Source organism: Telmatherina bonti, assembly GCF_933228915.1.
Source record: "Telmatherina bonti genome assembly, chromosome: 22".
Taxonomy (NCBI): Eukaryota; Metazoa; Chordata; class Actinopteri; order Atheriniformes; family Telmatherinidae; genus Telmatherina; species Telmatherina bonti.
In genome coordinates this window covers 30,229,091-30,248,528 of record NC_136631.1, presented here as the reverse complement: position 1 = coordinate 30,248,528, position 19,438 = coordinate 30,229,091, and the positions used below count along the sequence as shown (strand labels likewise).

General features: G+C 41.6%; 1 protein-coding gene across 1 annotated transcript in view; it reads left to right on the top strand.

Moving 5' to 3' along the window:
• The window catches only part of mipol1 (mirror-image polydactyly 1), a gene marked incomplete at its 5' end in the record, with an annotated part of 108,225 nt that overhangs the window by 28,510 nt on the left and 60,277 nt on the right, over positions 1–19,438 (top strand). The window contains 4 exons of the mRNA XM_079261675.1: positions 5,848–5,939; positions 14,214–14,289; positions 14,474–14,517; positions 15,024–15,288. Of these exons, the coding sequence (XP_079117801.1) occupies positions 5,848–5,939; positions 14,214–14,289; positions 14,474–14,517; positions 15,024–15,288 (477 nt within the window). The remainder of the gene's footprint in view (positions 1–5,847; positions 5,940–14,213; positions 14,290–14,473; positions 14,518–15,023; positions 15,289–19,438) is intronic.

The following is a 19,438-nucleotide window of genomic DNA, read 5'->3' as shown; positions in this document are numbered from 1 at the left end:
TGCTGCTAGCTCACCTGATCCTGTCAGCTCGTCAATATTTAACCTGACGATGGTGTAGTGTGTGAGCTGGTGTTGTGGTTGCCGTGGAGAAGTCACCTGTGTGTCAGAACGTTGAAGGTGTGATGATGGCGTCCAGCAGCAGATCTGTGGATGTCCGGTTTGCTGTTCAGAGAGCCAAGAGGAAGATCGGTGAGCTGCAGCAGCAACTCGAGTAAGAACATCAGAAACCCGATATTTTCTCTTTATTCATCTTTAATCCGCATGGAACAATGTTGCACCCTTAAACTACAGGACCCTGTGCTGCATGTCTCTCCTAGATCTTTGTTGGTTCTTTTTAGGCAGCCATGACAACTATCATTACATGCGTCACACACACCGTCCAACATGTTCCTGCAGCAGAACATGATAACAAATACAAACAACAAGAAATCGCACACAACATGAAGGAAGAAAAACAAAACGTCCAAAATGTTTCTGAATAATATCTGAATTAGGTATTATCTCCTAATATTGTCAGGCTGCAACACCGACATCAGCAGAAAACACTTCTGAAGCAGAACATAAAGCTGCAAATGGTGAATACAATCAGATAAAAGTCATTTAGAATAAACACCTGTCTACAGTAAAGGAGAAAAATATACAATAAATGGATAAATGAATAATTTTTATTGGAAGTTTTGTAACTTTTATGGGATTGCTCGTCCAATAAAAGTCTCCACTTGGATTTAACTTAATAGACGACGATGCATGATCTGCAACAACTGATGCAATGAGCAGCTTCTCATTTCTTTAATAAATCATGTGGAAAGACGCACGCTGTGGTTGTAGGAAAGATCCTCATCTGTTTTATAAGAGTCTGATTTTCTGCAACAAAGAAAAAAAACATTGAAAAAGAAGCCAAAACAGCTAAAACTGTTTAAAAATGTTTAATGCGTTATGAAAAGCTGGGAGGACGTTGGGGAGCCATCATCTTATAGGAAGAAATGTGATGGAAGAACATTTGAATGATGGTGATCCTTTGGTGAAATTATAAGAAAAACAGCAGTAGAACTCCAGACAATGTTTAATAGTGAAAGTAAGAAGATTTCCACATGAACAATGTGGGGGAACTGCAGGGACTGAACAGCTGTGGAGCGTGAAGAAAACCGCTGATGAGTTCAGCTTTGAGGGAGATCCTGCCTGGTTCCCGCTCTACAAGACATGGGGCGGGGCAGACTACGACATGGGGGGTGCTGTAGTTGGTCAGGTTCAGAGTTTCAGAGGTCTGACTCTCACCTCATCGCTACAAGACATAAAGAAAAATGAATTGTCCCAGTTTTGTTTCATGTTGATGGGAACCAGTGATGTGTTGGTTTGGATTGGAATGTAATTTTAATCTAGTTGTAAAAATGGAATGGATGGCATTGAGTCTGTTCTGATACAGTAAAATAACAGGAGAATAAGTGATGGTTTTTATTGCAATAAGTAGTTTGGGTTTTTTTAAAATCAGAAATTATTATTGGTGTATTTTGGTTCCCAATGTGTTAAAAAAAAAAGTGAGAAAATAATTACCAGACCATAGAGGTGAGGTGGTGCTGGGAAAAAATGCCCAACATGGCCGTTGTAAAAATATTTAATGTTCAGGTAAAATCAAAATGATTCAACCAACCAAAATGTTTGTGCCTCGGGGTTATCAGGACTTTGCTGAGGTGAGTTATGGTAATAAACTTGTTATACAACGATGCTGCCAACAGCACAAAGTCATATTTTATCTGGAACTAACCTGCTGAAGTCTGAGGCAAAGTTTCGGCCTGGTGTCCTGGATTTTCATGTCGGTCATGAAGGTGCTCAGTGAATCTGTTTCCTTAGGTGGTAGATGATGGGAAATCTATGAGAAGCACAGCTCTGGATTAACAGTAAAATGTGAGATTTTTACTGCATGATGAAAAGGAGCTCTGTTACAGAGAACATAAAATACTGTCAGAATTCAGTTTTTCTTCTGCTAACATTTTTACTCCTACCAAGGAGGGTATGGTTGTCTGCCTGTCTGTCTGCCTCATCAGGCTGTCTGTCTGTTTGCAACTTTAGGCACAAACTAGCGGACGGGTTTGGAAGTGCTGGTAGTTTGAGTCTGTAGTACAGTACTGGTTAGAATGTATAACCATATAATATATAACCTAGTTTTAATTAAGCTATGAATCAGATAAGACTGATGGACTCTGGAGAACAAAATGTTGAAGTCGTCTAAAAAAAGCATGGATAGAAATAAATTTCCTCCATATAAATGTGGAGAAATTGAGATTGTGTCTTATGCTTTTGTTTTTACTGATATTATTTTATTCTGTAGTTGTTTTATAGTTCAGTACTTTGGGCAACCGGCCTTGGAGTAAACATGTTATATACTGTAAATGAACTTAAACAATATTTCAAATGACAGAAAAATACTTTTTTATGATTTCAGTATGAGGTAAAAAACAAAAAACCCGTCTTGTCCATTTTCCATTCATACAAACTAAAATGTCCCCAATTTTCTTGTGTTTACTTTTAATTTTCTCTCTCCTTGTTTTTCTCTCTGCTATGTGTGAAAGAATCAAACTGAGTTGTTTCGTAAAATAAAATATCTAAACACATGTTGTTACGTTGTTATGTTTATGTTGTAGACATAAACACACAGTTTAATCGTTAGAATGGTGAAGATGAAGGATTTATAACTTGTTGGTAGGCCTGTTGCAACAAGCTATAAGTCAATTAATCGTACGATAAGAAAATATGTGCACAATAAGTTTGCTGGAAGCAACACTTTTCATTTGTCTTTGTCTCTCTCTCTCGCTCACTTTCTCACTTTGGGCGAGAGTGCTGCTTTTACTTTAAAGACAATATTAACTAAACACGGCAATACAACAAGTTTCCATCTGCACTTAAAACACAATCATCAACTGCAGTTTTCCCAGCTGGGAAAAAAGACCTCAACAACCAGGTAACTGTGTTACATGGTGTTTAGAGACCATATGTTCCAGGTAACCATGTTGCCAAAACCCCAGGAGAAATCCTGATCTGTTTTACCTGATTAAATGAGCATAAACTAGTCTGAACATTGAGCTAAATGTTCTTTAGAAGTTAAAAGATGTTGATCTTTGAAAGGATGTACTTTCATTGTTATGACATTATTTTAGTTGAAAATGGTCTCAAAATGTCAACAATAATCGTTTTGCGCAATATTATCGTCTATCGCAATAATATCTGAGACAATTAATCGCATGGCAAAATTTGTTACCGTGACTAAGTTGTCATTGTCATGTTATTGTCATGTGACTGATCTCCAGTTCCTGCTCAAACCTGTTTAAAACCAGTAATCCAGGCAGCTGCTGTAGCGTAACAGAGGTCGTTGGTCTGATATTGTTTCAGCTAAAACTACATCCACACCAACTTCCTGCAGCAAAACAACAATTTACCGTTGATTTCTAGTCAAGCTTTCTTAAAGTGAGAATTATCATGTCTGGAAATAAAACAAAGGTTTTTGTGAATTTTTCTTCTAATTTATGTGGAATTTAGCAACTTTCCTCCAGAACCTCGTACTCTGATCCGATTCATCAAACTTTTACAAACTTGTATCATTCTAGTTCATTAAAGTCAAGTTAATGAAAATTTCCTTTTTAGGCACTCAGTTTGGAGATTATTTTTCAGTCAGAACAACTAGTTCGACTTTATCGTGCACTAGTCTGCATTGGTTTAACGGGAATAACTGCTGTCACTTTATCAAGCTGAGTTTGTGTACAAAGGTTGTTATATTGAGGCTTTTTAGTAGCACCAATGTGCTTTCTATTTGTCGCTCAGTTGTGTTATTGATAATACATCATTTTCCAACCACTTCTGAAGAAATAGATTTTCCATTATGTGACATATCTGTTAATCTAATCGAGGGATAAATGTGGTGTAAAATTATGTGTCAACTTAAGTGTCAAGCTCAACAGGACTTTTAACAGGACGGTGGAAAACGCCCAGAAAATTTCAATTCAGGCTCCGTCTATCTTTTATAGAGTCTGGTCACCATAAGTCTCCAGTAACGACAGAATATTTCAGTGGATTTGTTGTTTGTAACTTTTTAAAAAAGAAAGTCACTGGAGTAGAGCTCTGAAAACTCGCTAAATGAAGCGCCAAAGCTGCTGAGTTACTAGCCAAGCTCTACCATGTGCACGAGTGTAACTGGTGTGTCAGGAAATCATGTGCTGATAATGTTTCGTGTTGTCCTGAATGCAGGCTGTGACGATTATGCTTTTGTCTTGATTCGATTCTGGTATTTTGGGTGCCGATTTGATTTAAATTGTGAATCTTCGATATTGCTGATTTTTGTAGAGTAATAACAAAAAAAAAAACAACTTTTTTTGCTCGTCATTTTTCTTGAATTCAATTGGGAAAAAACAATACAGTAACCAGACCGTCATTCTGCTGCTAGAATACCCAAGAAGACAAGTTAAAAAATAAATAAAAACAATAAAAATCTCTAAAATTTTATAATGTATTAAATTTATTTATTTGAATTTTTTTTTTTATTTAAACAAAACAATTGATTTTAAAATTGTGGAGCAAAAACTCCTCTATACTCTAAAAGTTATGTTAATTTATGAATGAATTGTAATTAATGCTTTGAAGTCCCACCCAATAAATACATATAAATATACATAAAATATTGTATCTGTGATTATTTGCAGAATATCCTTTTATTTAGGCAAGAACTGCTAAATGAAGAAAATGGTTTATGTCACATTTGTTCCAAAGAAAGCTAACAATTTATTCCTGAAAAGGAAAGAAGTCAGAAGGATAAATGTGAAAGCGGTGTGAACAACTTTCCTTCTAAACACAGAGGGAACAATATCTGATCAATTTCAATCTGTCAGATGAACCGACAGGAAGCAGAATCAAAATTTCAGTGCTTAGGTTGTGAAGTGAATCCAATCTTCATCAAATGTAAAATAACTTCCATCCACGCACATTTAGTGGGACTGTCCAGATTTTTTGCCCATGAATTCCTCTGCATTTCAACTTGTTTTTCTAAACTGCTCCAACCTGCATGACTCTAATTTAAAATCTAAAGAAGTAGTTTTATCCAAATTATGTTTCTATTTTCAGCCTGGTGTGTCTGATGAATCATTTACACCGTAAATTAATGCAGTGACGTGATGATGACGTCAGAGAGGTGGACAGTACGTTTATACCCATCACACATTTATTAAATTATAGTTTATACTCATGAATCGACATGCTGTTATCTTTCTAAAAAGTTCTGTGTCATCAAAAAAGTTCTTATTTACAGAAGTATCCCAGCTCACAGTATTAATCTTTCTGTGGCTCTTGTGTTAACTGTGTTTCGTGCTAGATAAGTATGTCTGACTGCAAAACGTTGATGAGTTGATCGTGAGATGATATCTGTTGGATTCATGAAAAGTTTTCCCACTATGTAAATTATTGTGTATTAATTCAGCTTCTAAATCTCTGGAATCACGTTGGTCGGGACAGCCCATGTCTGTCTTGGTGAAACTGCCAGCGAGGAGGTTCACTTCACAAAGTCTGCTACCATGGTAACAGAATTGGAGTATGACTTTCCTCACTTTCTGGGAAGGAAAAGCCAAATTTTCCATAAACCCAGTGTTTCAGCGCAGTCTGTTTTTGGAACTGGCCACCTTTTTGTGTTTCAGAATCAGCTTTATTGGCCAAACGTGTTCACATGCACAAGGAGTTCGTGGCTGGTCAGTTACATCTTGTAGGCAGACATCGTAAGATGTAATGAGGACAGCCGGATTGCACAGTTGTCGAAAACCGTTGTATACAAATGTACAGGTGGTGTTTAATGTTTGAAATATGTCTTTCCAGTGAAACCAGTCTGAAGAGTCCAGAGGGAATCACTTTGTCCTCATGGACGCCTAGCAAGGAGCTCAAAGACTCCCTGGTGGACATGTACAGAGGTATGGACTCTGAGCCGTTTTACTCTGGACCAGAGGTCACAAAAGCCTCGTTTCCAACCTCCCAGCCTCGAGACAGACCGGGTAGGGTGCCGATCGCTTGTACGTTTTGTAATCATGAACAATAAGAAATATAGTTAGACCCCTCAGTTTACTGTAAATCTGTAAAAACTCTGACCAATCCAAACGTTCCGACCCAAAATGAGTTGTTCATTTCTTATATTTCATAAGCTTCTTCTCCCGGCTCCCCTCGTCCCCCTCCAGCAGTGCACCTGATAGCCACACCCTGCATATCAACAGTGTGTTGGGATGAAAATACAAAGTAGTGAAGAAGAAACTCTGAAGGCAAACATGGCCGAGAAAATGCAGGAAGGATTTCTCCGAGCCGGCTCGGTTTATTTGCCTCCTCCTGCTAAACAGCCGAGAAAGAGAAAATCGTTGGTGGAAAAAGCTGCGAATAAAAAATCCTTGGATCACACAAGGAGCAGAACCAGAGGGGGAGGGACCAAGACAAGGGGAGTGGCCAATACTGGGGGAGGGGCCAAGACAGGGCGCCACTTACACATCTTGCTCGCTGCCCAACATTACCTACCCCAGCTTTAAAGTAGAACCAAAACGAAGAAGGAGAAAATCATCCAGGAGTTTGTGTTCTTCGTTCTTCATCCTCTGACCTCCACGGACCGATGCTTTGTGATACATCGTTCCGTGCAAAGATTAGCAAAGATATTAAGCAAAGATTTATCAAGCAAGAAGAAAATGGTCTGAACAAGGAACCATTCCTGCTTCGTTCTTTAATGGCAGATCACACGGGAAGTAACTTTTTTTATTTTTAACCAATCAGTGAATTGCATAATGTGAAAGTCCACCCTTTTAGGTCAGATCCGGTGGGATTGGCAACCCAATGGAAAGGTAACAGAAACGTAGGTCAAGTTGGCTCGGATTTCAGGGCACCCATCCCAGTTTACACGTGTGGAAAACTTAAAAAAAAAAAAAAACCCATCCTGCACCGGTCAGTGGAAACGACGTGATGCAGGATGAGGTCTGGGTCTGGGTCTGGGTCCAGGGACGAGTCCAGGTCTGAGTTAGAAAGCTGTCTCATTTGAACCAGATCTGCAGTAAAAACGGGAAGTTCTGAGAAAGGAAGGAAGTGAACTTCTGAGGCTTGGTGACATTTATCGATAAACGTGTGATAGTGAGAAGCAACGTCTGGGTTTCTGCAGTTAATCTGAGCGTATCTTTAATTCAGGAAATGAAACCATTATGATTACACCAGTCAACACGTTACTATAAATGTTGGCAAAGTAGTATCATCTGATGACACACAGATATTCATTACACGCGGCTGCTGATAAAAAGTACTTAAATATATATCACACTAAATACTTAGACATTAGGTTGTTGTAGACATTTGTTCTGCAGCTGAACCTCCTCTAAAGAATCCTGGTGTAGATGTTCAGTTGATGTGTACAGACGAATGGTTTGAACCAGTTTAAACCCACAGCTGTAATGAGTCAGTTTCTCCATCAGGGAGCGCCGCTCTCCTTCACATAGCTCAGTGATGGCCTCTGTTTTCTGCTGCTGCTGCTTCAACCCAGAACCACCAGAATGCTTGTTTCTTCATCAGGCACATGAATAAGCTTTGAATGGACCTGATAGTGGCTGTATGCTGACCTGAACCCACTGTAGAACTGGACCCACTGACTGAAGAACAGGTGTCAGAATATACCTGAAAACATGCTGAGTCAGTGAAACAGGGTTCCACATTACATGTTCCTGATCATTATGCAGATATGAATAAATAGTAGTATCATAAAGTGTTGGGAAGTGAAACTAAAACCTGGAAAGGAGCTGGACTTCGGCTTCCACACAATCAGTTCTGGAAGTCTCCCTCTGCCAGGACCTTCATCAGAGTTCCTGCCTGGGACGTATGCCTCAGATCATGAGCTAATCTTTAAAACCATGTGTGAAAGTTTCTGATATTTTAGTTTTTCCTCCAACTACGTTGTGATTAAAACCAGGAATCATTTATGGTGATGATAACTTTGATCAGAATTCCCAGTTTCTCCTGACATCTTTGATGTGGATTCAGATATTATTGTGTCTGGCCTGAAGTGGGCCATGTGCTGGGTGGCGTGGACATGTCAGGATGAAGTGCGTCCTTCGGGATCTGCTGTGTGATTGTGCGGACGACGTGTTTGCAGTAGCATGCTGGACTTGAAGATGGTGTTACCGTGGTGACAGTCATTTTACTTTGACTGATGAGATGCAGGAACTTGGCACGGCTGCTGTTTTATCTGCTGACTGAAGACTCCAGGAACCTTTTTGTTGGCTGTGTTTGGCTGGGACGAGTGTGAGTCAGTACCTACTGACAGCGAGGACGATGCGTTCATGTTTATAAACTATCAGCAGAGAGAAACTCCAGCAGCCAACTCTTCCAACACTGAGGGAAACTGGTAGAGAAGTCTCCGCCATGGTGGAATCGGTGTGGCTTCGATCGCTGGATGTCATTCAGCCTTCAGTTTATTCTCCGTGAACATCACTAACATGCACAAAGAAACCGCTTTCCATATCTGATTTACTTTTCAACCAGGATTATCAAAGCCAAATTACTTCCTATTGAAAGAATCTTTATCCAACACTGGCGACCACAGCTGAAGCCAAACTGGGAACTGTGGTTCCACAGATTACAGTTTGGCTAACTAAAGCCATACTGGGAGAACTGGATGCTGTTCAGGTGGATTAAATGATAAAAAAACAGGTTAGTACACTTGACCTACAGGTGTCTGAGGCCTAATCTGAGACGGACAAAACCAGGAGTGGATTTATTCCACAGACGAAGCTGCTGTTGGTGTGGATTTATTCCACAGACTAAGCTGCTGTTGGTGTGGATTTATTCCACAAATGAGACGAAGCTGCTGTTGGTGTGGATTTATTCCACAAATGAGACGAAGCTGCTGTTGGTGTGGATTTATTCCACAAATGAGACGAAGCTGCTGTTGGTGTGGATTTATTCCACAAATGAGACGAAGCTGCTGTTGGTGTGGATTTATTCCACAAATGAGACGAAGCTGCTGTTGGTGTGGATTTATTCCACAGATGAGACGAAGCTACTGTTGGCGTGGATTTATTCCACAGATGAGACGAAGCTGCTGTTGGTGTGGATTTATTCCACAAATGAGATGAAGCTGCTGTTGGTGTGGATTTATTCCACAGATGAGACGAAGCTGCTGTTGGTGTGGATTTATTCCACAGACTAAGCTGCTGTTGGTGTGGATTTATTCCACAAATGAGATGAAGCTGCTGTTGGCGTGGATTTATTCCACAGATGAAGCTGCTGTTGGTGTGGATTTATTCCACAGATGAAGCTGCTGTTGGTGTGGATTTATTCCACAGACGAAGCTGCTGTTGGTGTGGATTTATTCCACAGACGAAGCTGCTGTTGGTGTGGATTTATTCCACAGACGAAGCTGCTGTTGGTGTGGATTTATTCCACAAATGAGACGAAGCTGCTGTTGGCGTGGATTTATTCCACAAATGAGACGAAGCTGCTGTTGGCGTGGATTTATTCCACAAATGAGATGAAGCTGCTGTTGGCGTGGATTTATTCCACAGATGAAGCTGCTGTTGGTGTGGATTTATTCCACAGATGAAGCTGCTGTTGGTGTGGATTTATTCCACAGACGAAGCTGCTGTTGGTGTGGATTTATTCCACAAATGAGACGAAGCTGCTGTTGGCGTGGATTTATTCCACAAATGAGACGAAGCTGCTGTTGGCGTGGATTTATTCCACAAATGAGACGAAGCTGCTGTTGGTGTGGATTTATTCCACAAATGAGATGAAGCTGCTGTTGGTGTGGATTTATTCCACAGATGAAGCTGCTGTTGGCGTGGATTTATTCCACAGATGAAGCTGCTGTTGGTGTGGATTTATTCCACAGATGAAGCTGCTGTTGGTGTGGATTTATTCCACAGACGAAGCTGCTGTTGGTGTGGATTTATTCCACAGACGAAGCTGCTGTTGGTGTGGATTTATTCCACAGACGAAGCTGCTGTTGGTGTGGATTTATTCCACAAATGAGATGAAGCTGCTGTTGGCGTGGATTTATTCCACAGATGAAGCTGCTGTTGGCGTGGATTTATTCCACAGATGAAGCTGCTGTTGGTGTGGATTTATTCCACAGATGAAGCTGCTGTTGGTGTGGATTTATTCCACAGACGAAGCTGCTGTTGGTGTGGATTTATTCCACAGACGAAGCTGCTGTTGGTGTGGATTTATTCCACAGACGAAGCTGCTGTTGGTGTGGATTTATTCCACAAATGAGATGAAGCTGCTGTTGGCGTGGATTTATTCCACAAATGAGACGAAGCTGCTGTTGGCGTGGATTTATTCCACAAATGAGACGAAGCTGCTGTTGGTGTGGATTTATTCCACAAATGAGATGAAGCTGCTGTTGGCGTGGATTTATTCCACAGATGAAGCTGCTGTTGGCGTGGATTTATTCCACAGATGAAGCTGCTGTTGGTGTGGATTTATTCCACAGATGAAGCTGCTGTTGGTGTGGATTTATTCCACAGACGAAGCTGCTGTTGGTGTGGATTTATTCCACTGACGAAGCTGCTGTTGGTGTGGATTTATTCCACAGATGAAGCTGCTGTTGGTGTGGATTTATTCCACAGATGAAGCTGCTGTTGGTGTGGATTTATTCCACAGACGAAGCTGCTGTTGGTGTGGATTTATTCCACAGACGAAGCTGCTGTTGGTGTGGATTTATTCCACAGATGAGACAAAGCTGCTGTTGGTGTGGATTTATTCCACAGACGAAGCTGCTGTTGGTGTGGATTTATTCCACAGACGAAGCTGCTGTTGGTGTGGATTTATTCCACAGATGAGACAAAGCTGCTGTTGGTGTGGATTTATTCCACAGACGAAGCTGCTGTTGGTGTGGATTTATTCCACAGATGAGACAAAGCTGCTGTTGGTGTGGATTTATTCCACAGATACAGTAGCCATAAAAAACATGTGATTACTTTTATTTCTGTATAAATTGGTCCTAAAATGCGTTCATCAAGTCACAATTCACTTATTCCCATTCTGAACCACTTCGTCCAGTTCAGGGCCGCGGGAAACTGGAATCTCTCCCAATAATCACATTCTTTAACTGGGACAGTGTGGTGGGTGTGTCTTTTGCTGGCTAAGCCCTTCTGTTGTTGATTTACTTTTGTGCTTTGTGTCGTCCTGTTTGTTCAGCGTCAGGCGCCGAACTCATGGTCAGAAGATTTCACGCAAAATTTCTTTTTCTTTAAACAACGCAATCCGTCCAGACCAGGAGGCAACAACACAGCCCCAAACCATGATGCGGCATCCGCCTGCTGGGAAGAAGTTCTGATGTTTTCCACATAGTGTTGTGTGTTGTTTCCAAACAACTTGCTTTTAGTTTACATTTTGCCCTCGGTGTTGTGGAACATCCAACTGCATGTCTGTAGCTGATCCTCTGTCACCTCCCTGAGCGGATGAACACGACAAGGGAGAGGACTGAAGACATGTTTGGCTCAATAAAAACACGAAAACATATAATTTTTGTGTAGTATTAATTGAATTAATCTCTTGTTGTGACTTGATGAAGATCAGATCACATTTTATGACCAGAAATCCAAGTAATCCCACTTTTCCCTGCAACTGTAAACATGGTGAAGTTGCTGTTGGTGTGGATTTATTGTATGGATGGATGGAGCTGCTGTCCACAGACAATCAAAAAGCAAGTGGAGCTGAAACAAAGTGTTTTGTAAAAGATGTGTGTAAACTTTATTGACCATGTGTCACTGATCAGGGCCCGATTTCTCTGATTGACCACACACACACTGTGGTCAAGAGACTTAACTTAACGAAAGAAGAAGAAAGAGTGATCAGGGTGAATGAGGAGGAGGAGGAGACTGTCTTTAATCTGCTGAGTGGGTGGTCCACACACACACACACACACACACACACACACACACACACACACACAGGCTAATGGTGGGCTGTGTGAACGGGAATGTGTGTGTGCTTCTCTGCGTAGCTGTGGACGAGACGTAAAGACGTTTCTGCTGCTGTAGACCAAACTTCTCTACAAAAATAAAAACCGGCGTCTGTTCCAGATGCTTCTGTACGATGACACACTGCTGGACAGTTCTGTAAGGTGAACTGGACCAGTTCTGTAAGGTGAACTGGACCAGTTCTGTAAGGTGAACTGGACCAGTTCTATAAAGTGAACTGGACCAGTTCTATAAAGTGAACTGGACCAGTTCTGTAAGGTGAACTGGACCAGTTCTATAAAGTGAACTGGACCAGTTCTGTAAGGTGAACTGGACCAGTTCTATAAAGTGAACTGGACCAGTTCTGTAAGGTGAACTGGACCAGTTCTGTAAGGTGAACTCGATCAGTTCTATAAAGTGAACTGGACCAGTTCTATAAAGTGAACTGGACCAGTTCTGTAAGGTGAACTGGACCAGTTCTATAAAATGAACTGGACCAGTTCTGTAAGGTGAACTGGACTGGTTCTGTTAGGTGAACTTCTCTGGTTCTGTTAGATGACCTGAACCAGTTCTGTTAAACTGGATCTGATGTATTAGGTAAACTGGACCAGACCAGGACCCTGATGCAGTCTTGCTGCTGTTCTGTTTATCTGCAGATGTGTGTGTGCATCATATTTACTGTATGTTCTGTGTGTCCTCTGTATGTCTCTCCTTGGTTTAATGTCCGTATCTAAATTCATGTGCGGCGTGGTGGCGGCGTGGCGGTGGTGTGGCGGCGGCAGGGTGGATCACAGGCGGATTGTGTTGGATTTGACTTGAAGCCTCTTTAATCATGGTAACACCGTCATTAATATTCATGCAGTCAGCTGGAACACCCGGCTCTCACCGCTCCAAACTTTCTGCACAAAATGTATTAAATACAGCTTAAAAAATTAATGGACTTTAGTTAATATTCCATGAAAAAGTAGAGCTGAGGTGGGGGACACACACCTCCCCTGCCTCCCCCTCCTTCAGTGATTGGTTGATGCAGATTGCTGCTCTGATTGGCCTTTGTGTTTCCTCTTTTTCTGCAGATTTTTTACATCTTTGACTAGACTTCAAAGCGAAAGCGAGGCATGAACGGTCATTTAGAAGGATTTAGGAACATTATCACATCTGTAATTGTACATGAATAATAAGAAGAGCTGCCGCCATCAATTAGCTCTGAGTCCACAAGAAGATCAGAACCATCGGGGAGGCTGGGGAAGGCTGGGCTAGAAATGAGAAAAGTTTCCTTTTTAAGAAGAAAAATTGCTGAATTAACAGCAAACAGCTCACATGGTGCAGCACACACACACAGGTGTTACGACATGTGACACACTTTACCTGTCAGTCATGTCAGGAGGAGTGATCTGAGTGTCTGTTAGGCATCATATTTATACTGTCCTTACAAGCTGAATTAGTACGTGTGTTTGCATGGAGAACTTTCGATCCGATTGAATTCCAGGCAGAACAGTGACAGCTTTTCCGATCTGTCTCAACTGGAGGGAATTTTCAATCTGATCGAGATGCGGGGTTTGAACCTTTTCGTTTTGAATCAGCAGGGACAAAACAAGCATGTATACACTCATCTGATTGTTTCTGTGGTGTTTATGTCTGGTAAATTCAATTTACCAGTCGATCTACGTTCCTACCCTCACCTATGGTCATGAGCTGTGGGTCGTGACTGAAAGAACGAGATCTCGTATACAGGCGACTGAAATGAGTTTCCTCCGTAGGGTGGTTGGGCTCTCCCTTAGAGATAGGGTGAGGAGCTCAATCATCTGGGAGAGAAGCCAGATAAGGTGGCTCAGACATCTGGTTAGGATGCCTCCTGGACGCCTCCCTGGTGAGGTGGTCTGGGCACGTCCCTGCATGAGGAGACCCTGGGGAAGACCTAGGACACGCTGGCAGGATTATATCTCTCAGATGGCCTGGGAACGCCCTGGGATCCCCCCCCCCACAGAGTTGGCAAATGTGGCTGGGGAGAGGGGAGTCTGGGCTTCCCTGCTTAGGCTGCTGCCCCCGTGACCCGACCCTGGATGAGCGGCAGAGAATGGATGGATGGATGTGTCTGATTGATTTCAGTCCAAATATTGTGACTAATGTTGTCTGTGACAGATCATTCCTCAATATTCTAGTGTCGGAATGGTTCGGCCGGTTGGACTTTTTGATTCTGTTACTGAGACACTGGTGATGTATTCCAGTCCTGTTTGGGTTTAGGCTGTTTTTCATTTTATTTTGCAGCTAATCCCAGAGTGAACACACAACTGCGACAGCGCCTGCCCTCACCTTCCCGAGTGCCCATCAGTGGTTCTGACAAGTAAGTCTAAGACCACAGTTAGAGATAAAAACCCGGGTAAACCACCCAGAATGGTGGTTAACTCAGGTTTAGAGAAACCCCACTGGACTTTGTTGGAACCTGTGTCTGTAATGGTATCTGGCTCAGAATCATGGTCTGTCTCAGAATCCGGACCCAACTAATGCCGTTTCTCATGTGGTTGCAGGTTCGATTGCAAAGTTAACACAGACCCGAATAACTGGCCTCAAGGTAACATCCAACCACCCATCCATCCATTCATCTATTCACCCACCCATTCATCCATCCATCCACCCACCCATTCATCCATCCATCCATCCACCCATTCATCCATGTCCATCCATCCATCCATCCATTCATCCATCCACCCACCCATTCATCCATATCCATCCATCATCCATCCATTCATCCATCCACCCACCCATTCATCCATATCCATCCATCATCCATCCATTCATCCATCCACCCACCCATTCATCCATATCCATCCATCCATCCACCCACCCATTCATCCATATCCATCCATCCATCCATCCATCCGTCCATCCATTCATCCATTCGTCCATCCATTCATCCATTCGTCCATCCATTCATCCATATCCATCCATCCACCCATCCATCCATCCATTCATCCATTCGTCCATCCATCCATCCATCCATCCATTCATCCATTCGTCCATCCATCCATCCATAAATTAACTATTGTAGTCTCTCTCTTTTTATCTCTTGCCTTTTAGCCGCTCAGGACCTTCTGGACACTCCTATCCCTTGGTCTCCTTCCCCTGTGTCCCACAGAAGATCCGTCTCCCCCACCTCCTCTCCATCCTTCAGGAATTCATCGTCTCTGTTGTCCCCCAGCATTCAGAAAGCTCCAGGGGAGATGGAGGTAGATCATCCCCCTTCTCCGTGGGCAGAGAACCACAGGGATTCTCCTGATGATGGTCCAACATGTAGAGGTCCTGGTAGTCCTGGTCTGAAAACTCACTTGGTTACTACTGACAGGTGAGTTCTGGCTCTGTTTCAATATAAATACTTATCTATAATAAATGACAATTAAGTAAAAAATGCACGTCTATGTTACAAGCTTCTGATGGTATGCAAAGAGTCCACGAAGTTCACTGTTGTGTGTTGTTCTGTTTAGAATGTATTGTATATGTCCAGACTCCTTTTATAAGCTTTAAATCGCTTAACTAGGAGACCTGATTTAGACCAGTATATCACTCACAGTGGGGCAAATGTGTAGTCAACATTGTATGTTAACACGAGTGAGGTTGGGAATAAAGTAAAGTAACGCTGAGGTGCTTCTCTGATGGTGGACCATGTAAAATGATTGGGGCTTCATGCTAAAAATAAGGTTTAGTTAATTTTTTTTGTAATTTTATTTAAACATTAGTACTCCAGTGGTCTGGTGTTTGGCTGAATCCAGCTTATTTCGTTTGATGATATCCATATTTGCCATATTTTTGAAGCATGTTGACAACAAACTTTTCAAGGAAACAAAACTGTCAGCAGCAATCAAGGATTTGCACCTTTGGTGCCCCTTTGATTAAAATTGCAATCAGGCAACACTATAACTGGTACCTGAGCTGTGTTAAAGGCATGTTATTTAATTATTTATCTACAACCAGGCAAATAAGTGTTTGAATACGCTGAGATGCCACTTAGACATCATGGAGGGGGTTGAAATTTTGATCTTAGGTGCTGTGAGAGATTTCTAAGCGGGAGAAAAATCACAGGATATTCAAATACTTATTTGCCTCACTCATGTATACATTTAACTGTGGCAATACATACATACACACACATATATATATATATATATACACACATTTATACACACACATATGTATAAATAATCACCAAGATGTTTTCTATAGAGATCAGATCTTTGGTTCATCGCAGAGCTGCTAATCTGACCCTTAAAACTCCTCTAAATATCTGGCGTCCCGAGCATATCTGTAATGTCATCATCAGTATCTCAGGAACGGGTGATCCAGGGTTTGTTACTGGGAATGCACCTCACTGGTCTTGTTAGGATGATGCTGTCCTCAGAGAAGTTCCTATAATCAGTCATACAGTCATGTCATGGCAATGATCTCCTCTCCATGTGGTTCAGCACTCCTCTGTATGTCCAAGCCTGTAAAAAGCTGTTATTAGACATTATCTTTAGGCCCAGGTTGTCATGGTGACAATAAAATAAGCAGACCATTAAATCAATTAGCTTTTTGTAGGACACATGAAATGATCTGAACTGAAGTGACAAAGAGACGGTGACGTTGTAAATAAGGCGTGATCTGATGAACAGTTTACGGTTTGGATCAGAACCAGAGCTCAGCTGCAACCCTCTGAAAACAATAAATACGATAAGATCAGATCTATAGACACATTGACATTTATTGGAAATTCCATAATGTCACGTTCTTGTGTGTTTTTGAGCAGATTAATGTGATATGTTTAGAGCTTCACCACAGAGACATTTATTAAAAAGTTTATTGCTTTTCATTGAACCTTCTATCTTTGTGTAATTCAGCTTAATTTGTCTCCTCTTTAGATACTTTTCAAATAAAGATGAGGAGCAGTTGGAGCTGTGTCACCGTGTTAAATTTAGATTTCATTTGATTAGTTGCGGTGTTGGAAGGCCAGGCAGAAACAGAAAGATAGTAAGAGCAAGAAAGATAGGAAGTTGATTAGCAGCAGTTGATATAATAAAGTCAGAAACAGTCAATTACAGAAGACAGTCAGCCATATTCAGTGTCTTGTTTACCTGCTATATTACGCTAAGAAGCAGCCTGACCTTTAAGGTAATATGAGCGAATTACAGGCGAACATCAGTCAGAGCTTATTAAAGCTGCAGCCTGCAGCTCTGCAGCTGATAATGTGAGGCCACAACCTCACTTTAAAACACCTGACCTGTCTACACACAGGTGAAACACTAATGAAACACACTCTGGGATGATGTCACAGCAGCCTGACCAATCGTAGCCTCACTGACCAGCAGCTGCTGCATGTTGCATTCATCTGTTGTGTGACATTGCAGCTTTGTTGCTGTTTCAGTTCATATCCGACCAGGTGTTTCCAGAGTCATGGAAAGCCTCATCTTTTTCAGGATAAGTAATCATAGAGGTGTTTTCTATCGAGATCAGATCTTCAGTTCATCAAAGTGCTGCTAATCCAACCTCTAAACTCCTCAAAATATCTGGCACCCTGGGCACGATATCTTACATCAGCATCAGTATCTCAGGAACAGTCGTGTGTAACCCTGTGTGGTGAAGTGTGATGGATATTTTACTCTTCAGGTGATCTGCAGACATTTTCAAGGCATTTACATAATGTCCAGGAGGTTTATAATCCAGCCAGAACATGTAATGTTCATTCAGAGACTCTTTGGGATAAATCCACAATGAGTGATCCAGTTATTTATTATTATATGCTTTTATATATGTAAATACATGTGTATATATTCATACTATTTTATTAAAGAAAAGGCTCAAATAACTGGAGACTAAAGAAACAATAACTAAAAAATTTGCTAAATCGCAATGGCTTTCCTCTGCTGCTTATCCATGGTCACTATGTCTGGTTGGTTGGCCATCTTCATTTGATCTGTCTGGATCTGGAAGTCCCAGAGGATCTTAGCCCTGTCATTCTTCACCACCTTGGGAGGTGTCTCCTTTTGGGACTGAGGGGTCTCCAGTCCATATTCTGCACAGATGTTTCTGTACATTATGCCAGCTACTTGGTTATGGCGCTCCATGATATGCCTGCCAGTATCTTGCACCCTGCTGTGATTGTTTCAGAGCTTTCTTTTCACAGTCTGCATCTGGTATCCTGCCTGGTCTGGTGGATCTGGCCTTGATTGCCCTGGTACTCAAGGCTTGTTCTTGTGTTGCCATGATTAGTGCCTCTGTGCTGTCCTTCAGTCCACCCCTCTCCAGCCATTGATAGGACTTGTTTATATCGGCCACTTCAACAATCTGTCAGTGGTACATCCCATGCAGGGACTTTTCATCCAATAATGGTTCCTCTACTTTGGTCTCCTCTAGGATCCATTGCTTGAAATATGTAATATCTGCTTCATATATCCAGTATATATGTATACCCTTGATATATTCTTAAGGTGATAATAGACGTGTGTTGTGATTCCCTTAATGTGTTTTTCAATATATATCTATAACTATCTATCTATCTATCTATATATATGTATATATATATATATATATATATATATATACATACATATATATATATATATATATATATATATATATATATATATATATATATATATATATATATATATATATATATATATGTATAAGGCACAGGCATCATCGTCTTGCATGGGCCAGGGAGCATTTACGCTGGATGAGGAACCAGTGGGCCTCAGTGCTGTTCTCTGATGAAAGTCGATTCACACTGAGCAGAAATGATGGCCGGCAACGATGTTGGAGACGTCAGGGAGAGCGCTATGCATCAGCCACTGTTGTCACCAGGCCAGCTTTTGGTGGTGGCGGTGTTACAGTGTGGGCAGGGGTGTCCACTTGGTACAGAACTGCCCTACACTTTGTGAATGGTACAGTGACAAGCCCATACTACCTGAATAACATCATTAATCCAGTGATTGTGCCCCTACATGAACAGCACAGGCCTAATTTCATCTTCATGGACGACAATGCTCCTGCTCATCGAGGCCGCATCATCAGGGAACGGCTGTTGGAGACTGGTGTACCTCAAATGGAATGGCCTGCGCTCTCTCCAGACCTGAATCCCATTGAAAACCTGTGGGATCAGCTGAGCCGTCGTGTAGAGGCTCGAAACCCTGCACCCCAGAACCTCAATGACCTGAGGGCTGCCCTTCAAGAAGAGTGGGATGCCATGCCTCAGCAGGCAATAAGATGCCTTGTGAACAGCATGAGACGTCGTTGTCAAGCTGTAATTGATGCTCAAGGGCACATGACGAGATATTGAGACGTTCACATTTTTTGTTGTGGTGTAACTACCATTGTTGTTACCTTTTGTGTTGAATGAGTTTTTTGAGATGAGGAAATCAGTAGTGCATCCTTCTACTTAAATGTCTTACTTTTATGATATTATAACACTGTAGCATGAACATATTGCATTTTCCATAAATTTCACCTGAAAGCCAAATATC